General features: G+C 42.1%; 1 protein-coding gene across 2 annotated transcripts in view; it reads right to left on the bottom strand.

Moving 5' to 3' along the window:
• The window catches only part of si:dkeyp-14d3.1 (transmembrane protein 132C), a 184,778-nt gene that overhangs the window by 146,854 nt on the left and 22,907 nt on the right, over positions 1–15,017 (bottom strand). The window contains exon 2 of one of the 2 annotated variants that reach the window (XM_034212668.1): positions 4,205–5,093. In XM_034212668.1, the coding sequence (XP_034068559.1) occupies positions 4,205–5,093 (889 nt within the window). The remainder of the gene's footprint in view (positions 1–4,204; positions 5,094–15,017) is intronic. The other variant, XM_034212669.1, reaches the window with a different exon arrangement.

Genomic DNA, 15,017 nt, shown 5'->3' with positions numbered 1-15,017 from the left:
TTGGTTGATGATGCGAGATTACAGTAGGGGATGCAACTTTGTTTTGGCAGGTGTATCGGTAAGTGTTGAGTTTAAAGTGGATTGGATAAGCAGTTTTAACGAGCCCATAGTTATAATTCCATGTGTATTCAGTAAATCTCTAGAATATTTAAACCTCTTGGTATTGATACGACTGCAAGATATGTAAACCTGTCAAAAATGTCATCAATGATATTTAATGTAGTAACAAGTGGTTGATGTATATCGCATAGCATCATAGATTTAGGGCACATATACATTTTGGTTAAGGAAAGATTAGGGCTGTCAATGTTAATGATATGTCCTGTTGCAGGCTTCAATTTACTTTAACCAAGACTGCAATCCCTAACAATAACTATGTTAATATGCCTAAACAAATACTACACATCATCAGTGAACAAATTCAGCACATACACTGAAATTATCACTTGTTTGTTGAAAAAATAACATTCAAAGCATTAGGGATCCCTCCTCTGTTGCTCTCCCTGAGGTTTGTCCCATTTTTTCCCCTTAAACTGTGGGTTTTCTCTGGAAGTTTTTCCTTGTACGATGTGAGGGTCTAAGGACAGAGGGTGTCTTTTTTCTCATACTGATATTCTGAACAATCTGTGCTGTTGTATTTGCTGTAAAGTGTCTCTACTGTAGGCTATTTTTATTTTATGTACAGCACTTTGGCTCGACCAAAAATTGTTTATAAATGTGCTATATAAATAAAACTTGATTTGATTTGAAAAAAGAAAACAGAACTTTCTCCAAATGTATTTGCTGTATTATATACACTACATTTCAAAATAAATTGTATCATCATCATCTTAAAATGTGATCCTTTTTTGAGCATTTGGTGAACACTGTAATAATAATGCACACTTTTAATGTACCCATTATTGAAGAATATTTTTTGAGCATGATTACACTGAACTGGAACCCCAAAACTCTGCAATTTGCATCTGAATCATGTAGTTTTTTCTCATAGTGGACAATTAATTCTTATCGAAGCGAGAGGAGGAAGGAAATAGTAATGACCTCATGGCAAAACATCTCAGGATGGTGACAACTATTTAATGCTCCATGCCAAAATCCCTTTTAATTCAAGCAAAGATAAACTACAGCGACACAGAGGAGGTCTAATCAAGTCAGAGCCCATCAGATGAAAATCAGCATGTTAATACAGAAATACCTCAGTAAGGCATACCATGCTGGGCATCCACAAAGCAATAAATTGGCCGAATGATTGCCTATTAAAAATAAAATAAAATGACTTTTCATTGCATATATCACAGCATGAGCTTTTAAACATAATGGATGAGAGGAAGGTGGAGAAAATAAGCATTTATATGTTGTTTCATGCTGAAATCGATGTAGAGCTATTCATATGAAAGACAGACATTTTGTTTTTCAATGTACGAAACTTGCAATCTAATAAACATTTTAAGCTAAAGTGGCGGAAGGTCTGTTTGACAGATTTCACGGGATCATAAGCTCATTCTGCATGCACGGCTACACAGCCAACAATGGCTAACGCAGAAGTGTGTAGTACACAGATGATAATGATGTTGTGAATATAGAGATCAGAGTCTTCTCTCTCTGGTGATTAAGCATCCTAACAAATGCATGTATGAGGACAGCCTTATCACCTAGGACCACACAGAGGCCTTTCCATATCTGCTCCTCTCAGATGGCCAACCTGCGCCTGCCATGGCGCTACGCTGCCAAATAAAAACACCACAGGCATTGCCTCTGTGGCCAGCCTCGCCTGCAAATTTGCCTGATGAAAGAAATGTTTTTCAATTCAGGAAAGAGAAAAAAGTTTCCAGTGCCTTATCACTTTAGGACAACTATTTTGTAATTAAATGAAGCACGGGAAGGACATAAGTCTGGAGAATTTGTTTGGCTTGTTAAAACTTCACAGCTATTGTCAACTTGTTTACTGTTGCTCAGATTTGGGGCCTAAAGCACTCTCTGTGTATCTTTTTTGTTAGCCGAGTAAATTATCTTCATTGGTAAACAACTGGAAAATGAAAATAAGAGTGGAACAACCTTATATACACATTAATATGTTTCATTTTAAAATGGCCTCTTTGCTTTTTGCCTTGCCTAAGCAGGAAACCCTCTTATTCAGCATGCAGCTTGTTTTTGTTTCACACAGGTTGAAAAATAGTCTTGACCTCGTGCTGCAGCTTCTCGGAAGGTTTATAAATGTTCCAAACTAGTGTGAATAAGATCGGCTTCAGGTCATTACATTAATGGATATGCATTTTAATTAATGACATCCTCATTTGCATTGCATTCATTATCTAAATCATTTTGTGTCATCTGTTCACTGTAATTACTACCCATCAGCAGCTTCACTGAATCAGGCTACTTCCCAGAGATAACCCCGTGCTTACTGTTTTCACCGTTGAAGAAATGCTTGGTTACCTTGATGAGGGTAAAGGTGGATAGATAAAAACATAAACAAAATAACTTTAGAGTATAGTTTTTATGAAGTTAACTAAAACTAAAATGATTGCTGGGTTTGTTTACTGATGGTTTATAGCTCAGGCCCTGGAGTGGCCTTTGTGAGTGTGTATGTGCAGACTTGTCGTCTGGGTCTCTGTGTTTCATTAAAGCTCGGCTCTGTGTGTGTGTGTGGAACGAGCCATTTTGTGTTCGCGAGAGAGAGAGAGAGCACCGGTACCGGAGATCGTTGTTGTTAGCTTCTGGTGCTAGCGAGCTACGCTAACAGATATAAGGAGTTTTTTCAACAACAAAGTGGAGGAGAGTCCTCTCCTGTCAGACTGAGAGGCTCAGTGAGCTAAAGGACTCTCTCAGTGTTATCTCAGTGGGTCTCAAACGTTTTGGTCACCATTAATGTAAACAATTATTTCCGAGGCACACGTTTATATGATCATTATAGTTATACAAAAATAAGAGAATCAATGAAAAACAGGTATGAAATACTATATGACAGTAAAAAAAGAATACATTTTAAAAGGCTGATTTGTAAAAAATCCATAAAGAAAAAGTAAATCTGTTTCCAGGTCTGTTTCATATGGGTGTTGAGAGATGTATCCATAGATCTCTTAATTTTGCTCTCAAAGTGCACCAGATTGATGCATTTAACTTCAATATTTAAAAATAAATCTTCCCGGGGGAGCATGCCCCCGGACCCCCTATTTGAGGTCCACACACCACCTATAAAAATAGCACTTTACCCCTGCTTACACCTATATGCCGTGAGCTGATTATCGAGCCTTCATTGTAACAGTCGTGGGTACATTGTGTATATGCGTGGGGATTGTTGCAGTAGAAAATTCCACTGTAGCGACCGGTACATTAATGGGAAACCCTAAATGTTTGAGCACCCTCTATGAAACGTCAAGCTACCCCACAGCACCCCCAAAATAAATCTCTGGCGCCGCCACTGAGCCTGACTTGTGTTGGGGGGGGCCCGACTTTTTCTTTGACAGAAAAAGTTTGAGAACCACTGGTTTAATGAAATGCAGGATAAAGATCACTCAACTGAAAAATAATGATTCAACATGTTCACCTATTCTCTACAGACCTCTCAGAATACAGGTAATAATAAGTATCACTTGTTTAAAATAGAGAAGCATGCTTTTACAGATGTAGAAGATGTGTGGGAACAGAATCAAGCAGCCATCTTTCCTCTAACTCTCTCTGGTAACTCGTTTTGAATTTGAATGGTAAAGACATTCTAGTAGTCATTAGTGTCTGTTTACGCTTATGTTGTTTGACCACTCAGCGATCAATACGTATTTCATCGACAGCCTCAGAGCACGCAGCAGAGGAATTGCTGTTTACCTTGGTTAACAGGTGGCATCTGTGAACTGCAATCGAATCGTTATTTTAAATGTATTCAGTTGTAAGAATTCAGAGCAAAATTAAAAAATAAGTCAATGAGAACAACTTAATTGTGGTTATAATGAAACACAATATAAGTGATCATGTCGAGCAGGAGGCAGAGTTGAGAACTCCCTGCTCTCACAGTCCCTGAATGTGATTCCCAATCTCAAGGTTTGCTTATAGAAAGACACATGGATAATCAGGTTAGGCCACATTTACACTTCTATATATTTTAAAATGCAAGGTTTCTGGCATAATCTTTAAATGAGACTAAAATGACCAAAGTCCGAGACTGACAGAAAATGTCTTCACAAATGAACAGAGAGAAAAGCATTCTTACCTGAGAGTAAACATCTCCACGGGAGAGAAGGCTGCCACGCTGATGAAAGCAGAGATGGTTTCCCTCTGTCTCATGGGTGAGGCTGGCACCAGGACCATAAAGTTATTATCCAGCCTGTGTTCAGCGAGGGGTGGAGGAGCGGGGTTCTGGTAGAGCCTCACACCCCCGATCCTCCGCAGCGGTGTGGAGGTGTAGGAACCAAACGGCCCCTCCTGGCTTGAGCGGATGATGTTGTCCTTCCTGGCCTCCTCTGAGTGGCACTCCCCCCCCTCTGTGGACTGCAGCATGTAGTACAGCTCCACCGGTGTGCCCTCGGACATCTCCAGGTTCTTCTGGCGGCCCGGCACTACGCTGGGTGGGCTGAACCAACCGGCCAAGGGCTCCAGCTCGGCCACGCACAAACCCAGACCCCCCTTCAGCTGGCAACTGCCACGCACTTCCTGGGTCTCATGGAAAGCAAACATGTGCACGCAGGGCAGCTTGTCGATGGCGCTGTAGTCATCCCAGTCCCTGCCGGCAACATAAAACAGCACCTGGACCCTGGGCTTCGCCAAGTGAATCCTGGTTTTCATGATGAAGGTCTGCACCTTCCAGTTGAAGGTAAAAACAGAAGAGGTGGGAAACGTCCCCGGGGTCTGTAGGAGCTCTAACGGGACAGGCTGCTCCACAGACAGAGGCCCATAGCTGGTGTTGATGGAGGGCAAACTTCTGGCCTGGTAGATGAAGAAGGGCTCAGTCCGCGACATCAGGCTAGAGTTCCTCATAAAGTCCTGGTTGGCTTCTTTCAGGAAGAAAGCCAAGTCAGCGTTGAGCACCTGGTAGTTGACAGGCAGGTATGTGGGGATGGAGGAATATCTCTGTAGTCCTTCTAACACTCGACAGTTGGCTACTGAAAGACAGAAGAGAAGAGCTGAGTCAGGGAAAGCTCATACAAAACTTATGTGAGTGACAGCCATTAGAAGCAGTACAAAAAAAGACAAATCTAGACATATGCAATGATTGCTATGACTGAGTTTTCCATCATAACTTAATTAAGGCTATACCAATCAAGCAATCTTTGCAACAAAAACATATCAATTTTCTTTGCAATTAACTTAGTGTATTGACTGCTTCCAGCTTGCTGCTGTATCACTGAAATACAACAGCTATTCTAATCTTAAAAGTAAAATGGAGGGGAAAAGGGGTAAGAGCTTTTGGCTTGGGTTGAGAGGATGAGACAAGCAAAAGTAAAAGTACTATTAAAGTCAAATCTAATGACACACATTTACAATGTTGTGATGCTCTGATAATCATTCTGTTATGGCTACTTATCAAATCATATATAGAAATAAACATGATTACAATTAAGTGCAGACTCCTTTATTATCCACATTGGTTGAGGATCAGCAAAGTTCAGATACAAATCAAAAGACTTTGACCTTCCTCTCAAGAGCAATCTGCTGTGTGATTACACTCCTTCGGCACACTATCTTCTTTCTGGCTGCCAGAGGATTTCATTCCTCTGATCATCCATGTAAATCAATGCCCCGACAGTTTACAAATCAGACAGGGATTTGTGATTCATGATGGCCCTCTTGACCTCCGTGCTGCTATCCCAGTGGAGGATACGAGGATGGAGGCAGGTCCAGACCTCCACACAGGGGCAGCAGCTATCCTACGTAAAGCATCAGTGTTCAGAGTTAACACTCGGCTCTAGACCATATGAATACGACAGGGACCACAGACTTCTGAGCAGCTGGGAAACACAGAGCAATTTGTATTTTTACTGAACAAGCAGGATCCTTTTGTTGTTTGTTGGCAAGATGCATTGTTGTATATGTGGATTTTCACTGCTGACAAATGAAAATATTGATAATTCGGCAAGACAGAACAGTCAGGAACAAAGTCATCTCCTGGTCCCTGGGTAGTAATGTTACCCTCACTCCCATGTCTGAGAATTTGCGTTTCAAGTAAAGTGAAAGCAAAGTGCTCTCTCCACAGGACTGCGCTTTCTTTTCAAGGCCGACATAATGGACTGAAATGTGCTCAATTGTGCTTATACACACACACAATATGGAAACAACAGGATTAAATTCATAGATCACTGACGTTATATTACAGACTTTTGTCGAAAATCGATTTTCATCTTGATATAATTTATTTAAAAATGTACCTTTGTGCAGCAACAAGCATCTACTGTAATTTCTTGAAGGTCTAAAATACCCATTATGAAGAATGTTATCCAACCATTATAAAATACACTATTCTTAAAGGCTGCTCTGATAAAGCAAGCAAACTCAATGGGCCTATATACGTTTTTACAATTTCAAGTGCAATACAAGAATAGCATCTGAATGAACATGTGAATAAAGATCTTATTTCAGGAAGGCAGAGTGCTTGTTTAACCACCATGTGTCAAAAAAATAAATGTGTAAAAGTATTTGAGGTCTATTTAAGGCAAAGCACACCACGGCACATCTTTCATACAAATAAAATCTACAAAACACTTTTATATCTTCACAAAATGTGCAGTCAATCTAGTGGAAGGGGAACAGAAAATGGAAAAGAGAAATACAAATTAGAGTCCTTGTATGGGCCAGGCTCAGATTACATTTAAAGTAGCTTCAACATTTCTTTAATCTATGCATTGTTTTTTAATTAAGACATTCAAATCATGGAGCTTTAATTGTGATTATTTGAAGACAGTCTGTTCAGTGTATTTCAGTGTGTGCACTACTATAAGTAGTTGGGAGGCAGTTCGTCTCCAAGCGGCAGAAGCCTTGTTTAGAAACAGTGGGAGTATCACAAGACAAATACACCTGGATATCTCCAAACCCAGATCCAACAAGATCAGAATTAGCAAGCCTTTGTTATGGATTAGAATTAATAAATCATACAAAGCTATTTCAAGATGAATTGCTCCTTGCTTTGTTCTGGGAAGGAGAAATTGAAAACAATGTAAACCTACTTTTCAACTAGTCTGTTTTTCTCTGCAGAAGAGTGTAGCTTTGATAACTGGAGCCCTTGAATATTGCTTATTTTGTAATGGGCTCCTGCTGTGGCCCCAGTACAATTTACAGCTTTTACTTAATTTATATAATATGTTGCTAAAATGATTTTTGGCAAGAGATATGAGAAGATTGATATTATTGATGTTGTAAGTACAGTGAGTCCTTCCGAAAGTCAAGGAAGTATTCTTAAATGTTTTTTATTTACAGCACGCTATTTCCAGTATACGCTTCGTCATCCAATGTCTAGGATCCTTAAATGCCCATAACAATAATAATAATAAATGATATGTATATAGTGCCTTTCAAGGGACCCAAGGTCGCTGTATATGGTGGACAAACAAAACAAACAGACAATCAAAGGGCAAACAAAAAATAAAGGAAGCCGGGGCTTCCGGACAATATGCGTATGATGCATTTCCTGTCCCCTATTTAGAAACTAAGAAATATGCTACAGAACTTTTGGTTACTATAGGTTGATATTAGTTTTTCTCTGCCACCCCTCTGCTATGTTAGCTTGGTGCAGTTGGTTTTAACTTAAAGGGGACCTATTATGCAAAATCCACTTTCTCATGTCTTTTATATAAACATGTGTCCCCTCTGTGTAAAGAGATTCTGAAAGTTTCAGGAAAAAAGATTTGCTCACTTTTTGTCCTGATCCATTTATATAAAAACCTGTCTGATAATGAGCTGATCAGATTTTGGCAGCTTTATGATGTCATAACGATTTTGGTAACACTTTATGGTAAGGGTACATGAATCATCATGACTTAATGCATGAAAAAGCATGAATTCATTCATGTAGTAGTTCATGAACTATCAGTCATGTATAAGGATTAATAGTATCTCATGCATAACTTAATGCAGGAACAATACCTTAATTAATGCATCAACTAAGGTATCTCATGCATGACTTAATGCAGGAACAATACCTTAATTAATGCATCAACTAAGGTATCTCAATCATCATGACTTCTGAGTTATTAATGATGTTCATGTCTTCTTCATATAGATCTGCAGTTAAAGTGAAAGGCCAAAAAATTGACCAGTCACAGCAATTCCAAGTGTTGTAATCATGATTAACTAATCATGTTTGTGCCCCTTCAAATAAAGTGGTGACCTGTTCCGTCGTTTACACTGATAAATAACATATGATTAATAGCCTATGTGAAATCACCTTTATTAACCATTTGGTGCTCATGCATCAATCATCTTTGTGATGCCTCAAATAAAGTCAGCCCTTTAGGCATCATGTATTTGGCAATATTACAAATGCAAATTAGATCATAATTTTGGACTTAATTTCAATTTTCAATTATATAGTTAGGACTTTTTTTATGTATCATACAGTATTATCTTAAAGCTCACAAACCATTTAAGATAACTCATTCATAATATTAACAAACTTTAATTTATAATTTAAAGCCAACAAGATCACATTTTCACATATCATGTCACATAAGAAAGCAGTACAACATTTCGGCAAAGACACAAGATTAGGAGGCCTACGTTAGGGAATTCATGCATTAAGTCATTGTGTCGTCCTACGTGCACGTATCTTTTGTGCACTTTGACTGTCAGCTAAACACCTTCCATCATCAAGGACTAGAGACCGTAGATGTCGTTTAATCGCTTTTAATCATGAAGAAAGGGTGAAACTAGGAAATAAACACAATACAAGAAGTACATAAATATGCGGAAGAATAATTACACACATACGTTGAATCAACACCAAAGAACATACACAAAATTATGGCTGTGGCTAACGGTAGTTCTACAGAGGAATTTACAACACACATTAACTATCATCTCAAAACTATTCTCTATAAACATATTCATTGTAAATGAAAGAACACTACGTTTATATCAATTGTACATACCAATAATGCGACCAAAGGCACGGAACGTCAAGGATTAGGGCAGATTGTGGTCACCAAAAAAACATGTGGCTGTCCTGTTCACATGCAACTTCCTTATTCACTAGGTCACATGGTACATATTTTACACATTACGACTACCGCCAGCAGGGGGAGACAAATCCAACAAATGAACAACAATGTCCTGATGAGGACAGAACACTCCCTGCCTGGTATCTATTGATAACACCCATTAACTTGGCTTCTAACTATCAATGTTTGAATGTCGCTACTTGCTCTTGTAGTCTTCGTCGGAGAGAAGAAGGACTAAGTCTGTAATAGGTCTGAGGAAAAGCTTGGCACCATCTCCTCTGGAGATCTTGACCTCTACGCTGCGGACCCTTCCATCTTTGCTCGGGAAAGCCTTGGTGACCAATGCCAATGGCCATTCGTTCCTCTTGGCTTGTGAGTCTTTCACAAGCACAATAGTTCCAACATCAATGTTTGGCTTGCTTGTGTGCCACTTACTCCTCGTCTGCAAAGTTGAGAGGTACTGCTTCCTCCATTTGTCCCAAAAGACATCTGCAAGGAATTGAACCTGACGCCAGTGACGCTTGTACAGGTCTTTGGTGGCGAAATCCCCCGTAGGAGCTGAAAAGGTACCTATCTTCTGCGTGAGGAGGGTAGCAGGGGTCAACACCAATGGATTTGCAGGATCGGCGGATATTGGACCCAAGGGTCTTGCGTTCATGATGGCCGCTACTTCTGCCAGAAGAGTTGTGAGAGCCTCATGTGTTAGCCTTGAGGATCCTTCCTGCAAGAATATGGAATCCATGATTCTCCGGGCTATGCCTATCATCCTCTCCCATGCGCCGCCCATGTGAGAGGAGTGAGGTGGGTTGAATGTCCACGTGCAGCCCTGTTCAGATAGGTAGTTCTCTACACGGACAGTGTCAATGTTGGAAGGAACCTTGAGTTCTTTGCAGGCTCCGATGAAATTGGTGCCTCTATCCGAGCGGATATGCTTCACTGGACCACGTATTGAAATGAACCGTCTGAGAGCGTTCACAAAGCTTGATGTATCCATGGACTCTATGACCTCGAAGTGCACAGCTCTGATACTTAAGCATGTAAAGATCACTGCCCAACGCTTGTTGTTTGCGTGGCTGCCTCTTGTTTGCCTTGCGAGAACAGACCAGGGCCCAAACACATCGAGACCAACATTAGTGAATGGAGGCTCAACACTAAGCCTGTCTGCGGGCAAATTAGCCATCTTCTGGGATTCGAACGTACCACGAAGCTTGCGACAAGTGACACATTTATAGATGACGCTGCTTACATGCCTTCTCACTCCAATGATCCACAAACCGGCAGTGCGAATAGCACCCTCTGTAAAAGGCGCCCTTGATGACGGGTCTGTTTGTGGTAATGGCGTACGAGCAACCTTGCAATGTGGTGGCTGCCAGGAATTATTAGAGGGTTCTTTTCGTCACGCTCCAACCTTGCTTCCTTGATGCGACCTCCAACTCTCATTAAGCCGTTCTCATCGATGAATGGATCAAGTTTCCTAAGAGTGCTGTCTTTAGGAATTTCTTCGCTGTTCCGTAGACATTCAAACTCTGGGGCATAGGATTCCTGCTGCAATGCATGAATGATGAGGTCTTTCGATTGAGAAAACTCGTTCACTGTGTATGGTGTCTGGCAGCCAGGAATGCCAGCCTTTGCATTTGCTGTGTCTCGTCGATGGTACTTTCTTGAAGGACTGAGCCACATGAACCAAACGAGCAACGGCGCGAGTCAATGATTTCCAGCTGGAGAACATTTCGAATCGCTGTGATCCAAGCTGTGGGTTTGAGGCAGTGGTGCTCAGTGTAGAGACTTGAGGCCGGACTCTGGATCTAATCCTGGGTCAGCGATTTCAAACAAATCTTCACTATGAAGATTCTGCTCACGTTTTTTCAGAAATGTTGGCCCTGTCAGCCATGTTGTATCTTTGAGAAGAGCTGCAGGAACAGCTCTCGTCCCATGATCTGCAGTGTTGAGATGGGTAGGAACCAGGGTGGGAATTTCACGACGGCCACGACGGCCATGGCCATCGTTGCCCCGCACTTTGGCCGTGATGCCCTGTGAAAAAAAAATGCAATTCACGGCCAAAGTGGCCTTTGTGCCCCTGTCAAAAGTTCCAGTGTAAACAACGCTAGTGAAGTCATACTAGTGCGCACAGTAGGATAGTCCCGTGCCTGTGGATCAGAGCGATTGCTCTGCTGTGATTGTTCCGTCAGACATGCTGTGTAAACAATGCTAGTAAAGTCATATTAGTGCACGCAGTAGGATAGTCCCATGTCTGTGGATCAGAGCGATTGCTCTGCTGTGATTGTTCCGTCAGAAATGCCTGTAGGGGCCCGACAGCCTCCTCCTCAGCCGCGGGAGCAAGACAAGCACAGGTAAGCAAGCGGACCAAGCTGTTTTGATATGATTTAACTGAAGTATGTGGTAGTATTTGAAAGGACTTAACATTTACGTGTTTATAGAAAGTACTATTGATAGGTAATTACCATTGTATTAGCCTATTTAAAGTCGACTCGTTACATTTTGTCATGAAAACTAGTGATAGCTAGCTAGTTTGGATAGCGCTAACGTCTTCCCTTCAAGGGGTCTACATCTAGTGTTGCTTCTACAAGCTAGCAGATAGCTGTCACCTTTGAATCTAGTATTTTTCTTGCTAAGCGGTTTTGATATAATACATGACTGACTTATGTGGTTTATGGCTGAACTTAACGTATACCTTTAAGAAACACTATTGCTATTCAGCCATTTGTAAAACGACTGGTGTTGACGTTAGTGCTACACTTTTCAGTCATGTTGATTGACCAGCGTAATTTAACCAAACGGCCTTTGTGCCCTGTCATGTGGCCTTTGTGCCCTTAAAAAAAATGTGAATGGGAAGGCCAAATGGCCTTGCCCCTAAAATGATGAAATTCCAAGCCTGGTAGGAACATAGTGCCACTGTTGAGGTTGTGATGATCTTCGAATGCGGTGAACTCTATTGCTGACATAGACGTAGAACCGCCTAGTCTCGTTGTAGATGTAACCCAACACGACCTTGCTGTTTGTATAGAAACTTGTAGTATTCAGCTCAACATCAATTTCAGAAGTGACAAGCTCGGATAACTCTACAGCCAGTACCGCAGCACACAGCTCCAATCTTGGTATTGTGTGTTCTGGTCGTGGTGCGAGTTTCGCCTTACCCAAAACAAAGCCTGTGTTGTTTTTCTTCGACATCAGTGACTTTGATATAGGCAACTGCAGCTATGGCTTTGGTTGATGCATCGCAGAAGATACAAAGCTTTCGTCGTTGAGCCCCAGAAGGAGACGCTGGTGCATATGTTCTGGGGATTTGGAGGCTTTCGAGATCTTCCAGTGAGTCTCTCCATGCTGTCCAGAGTTTCATTTTGTCATGTGGTAGAGGAGAGTCCCAGTCACCACTTTCCGTGGTGAGCTCACGGAGGATAGCTTTGCCCTGAATGGTAACAGGGGCTACGAATCCCAGAGGGTCGTATAAGCTGTTCACTGTAGATAGAACACCCCGACGTGTGAATGGTTTATCATCATCCGCAACCCGGAATGTGAACTTGTCCCTTTGCAGGTCCCAAATGATCCCAAGGCTACGTTGCATGGGCAACGTGTCTGTGCTGAGCTCTAGATCTTTTAGGTTGTTCGCATAGTCTTGTGAAGGGAAGACTTTCATCACCTCACTGCTGTTCGAAGCAATCTTGTGTAATCTGAGGTTTGAGCAGGCTAGAATGTCCTGTGTTCTTTTCAGTAAGCTGATGGCAGCTTCTTCGGAGGGCAGCGACTTCAAGCCGTCATCCACGTAGAAGTCTCGATCAATGAATTGCTTGACATCCGACTCGAAACCAGACTCGTCGTCCAGCGCTGAACGTTTAAGGCCGTAGATAGCAACAGCTGGAGACGGGCTGTTGCCGAAAACATGCACCTTCATACGGAACTCGATGATGTCCTTGTTAATGTCGTTGTCCTTAAACCAAAGGAACCTCACAAAGTTCCTGTCTTCCTCTCTGACCAGGAAAGAGTGGAACATTTGTTGAATGTCCGCTGTTATTGCGATGGCCTCTTTTCTGAAGCGAATCAGGACCCCGAGAAGGGTGTTGTTAAGGTCTGGGCCTGTTAGTAGAACATCATTAAGTGAAACTCCTTCGTACTGTGCGCTAGAGTCAAATACCACACGAATCTGTCCAGGTTTTTTCGGGTGATACACACCAAAGGTAGGAAGGTACCAATGTTCTTCATTGTCCTTCAGAGGGGGAGCGATCTCTGCATGGTCATTTTCGAATATCTTTTCCATGAAAAGGAAGAAATGGTCTCTCATCTCCGGTTTTCTGTCAAAGTTGCGTCTGAGTGCAGAGAGGCGTTTGATTGCCTGTGCTCGATTGTCTGGAAGACGTCGCCTCTGTGTCCTGAAGGGGAGAGGGGTAACCCAGTTGTTGGCGTCATCCTTTCGGAATCCTTGTTCCATGGTCTTTATGAACACATTGTCTTCAATCGAGGGAGCTATTTTGTTATCTTCCTTAGTTCTTTGGAACACTGTACACCCAAAATGGTCTTCTCCTTTGTCATAGTCGGTCTCATCACTGAAGTAGCTCTTTGTGAGCTCAGTTGACCTAGAGTCGCTGTATCTTTCTTTGATGAGTAGGCGATTTGGACAAGGTTGAAACAGAGATGGACGACCGTTCTCTAGCATGTTTGTGAGGAAAGTGTTCACGATGGATGGCTTGTGGACCTTTCCCAAACAGACCTCTCCCACAAGGACCCATCCGAGGTCGAGCCTCTGAGCATAAGGTGCATCGTGGGGACCATTGATCTGTTCCCGCACTTTGTGTAGTCTTATTATGTCTCTTCCAAGGAGAAGCAGTATTGGGGCTTGGTTGTCCATCTTAGGAATCTGAAGAGCTACAGATTTCAGGTGTGTGTGGTGGAGAGCAGCTTCTGGAGTGGGAATTTCTGATCTGTTGTCAGGAATCTCGTTACACTCAATTAGCGTAGGGAGGGATACACAAACCTGTCCATCAAGAGATTCGATTTGGAAATCAGTCGCTCTTCTTCCAGCTGTCTCTACCACTCCTGCGCATGTCTTCAGTGAGTAAGGTGACTTGGGGCCTTGTATCTTGAAAAGATAAAAAAAACTCTGGTCGAGCAAGTGACCTGTTACTTTGATCGTCGAGGATGGCATAAAGCTTTAGTGCTTTGTCTGGATAACTTGAGTGGAAGACTTTAACGAGACAGATCTTGGAACATGACTTGCCGCTCAGGTCCCCACCGCAGACACTGGTACACAGGGTTGCAATGTTGGCAGGTGTACTTTCATCCTCCCCGCCATACTCTATGGCAGGGTCTGTGGCCTTCCAGGTTGGGGGTCCTGGATGTAGGGCTGTGTTGTGACTTTCACTTTCGCACTCTGAGCACTTGACGCTCGCTTTGCAGTTTCGGGCAATATGAGATGTTGAGGCGCAACATCTGTAACAGATCCGATTTTCCTTAAGAAAGGCCTTACGATCTTCAAGGGATTTCTCTCTAAATCCGCAACATTTTTGTAGAGGATGAGGTTTCCTATGGATAGGACACTGTCTGCCAGGCTCCTCAGTCATCTTTTGAGTCATCTCTGCATCGGAGGGGGAAGACACGTCGGTATTATGGACTGAAATAGTTGTTCTATTATTGCTCTGCTTGGAGGCAGGCGTTTCTGAGTAAGGCAGGGTATTGTTGAACATGGTAAGATCAAAACTGGGGTCATTTCTTGTCATTGCTTGTTCACAGACAAAGTCCACAAAGAAGGAAAATGGTGGAAATGGTACACCTTTTTGACGTTTGTATCTGGTGCCCTCACTTATCCATCTCTCTTATAGGTTGTATGGTAACTTTTGTGCAATGGGGTTGACGCCACGTGAGGAG

This window comes from Gymnodraco acuticeps, unplaced genomic scaffold (genome assembly GCF_902827175.1).
Source record: "Gymnodraco acuticeps unplaced genomic scaffold, fGymAcu1.1, whole genome shotgun sequence".
Classification (NCBI taxonomy): domain Eukaryota; kingdom Metazoa; phylum Chordata; class Actinopteri; order Perciformes; family Bathydraconidae; genus Gymnodraco; species Gymnodraco acuticeps.
This window is presented reverse-complemented; position numbering and strand designations above follow the sequence as displayed.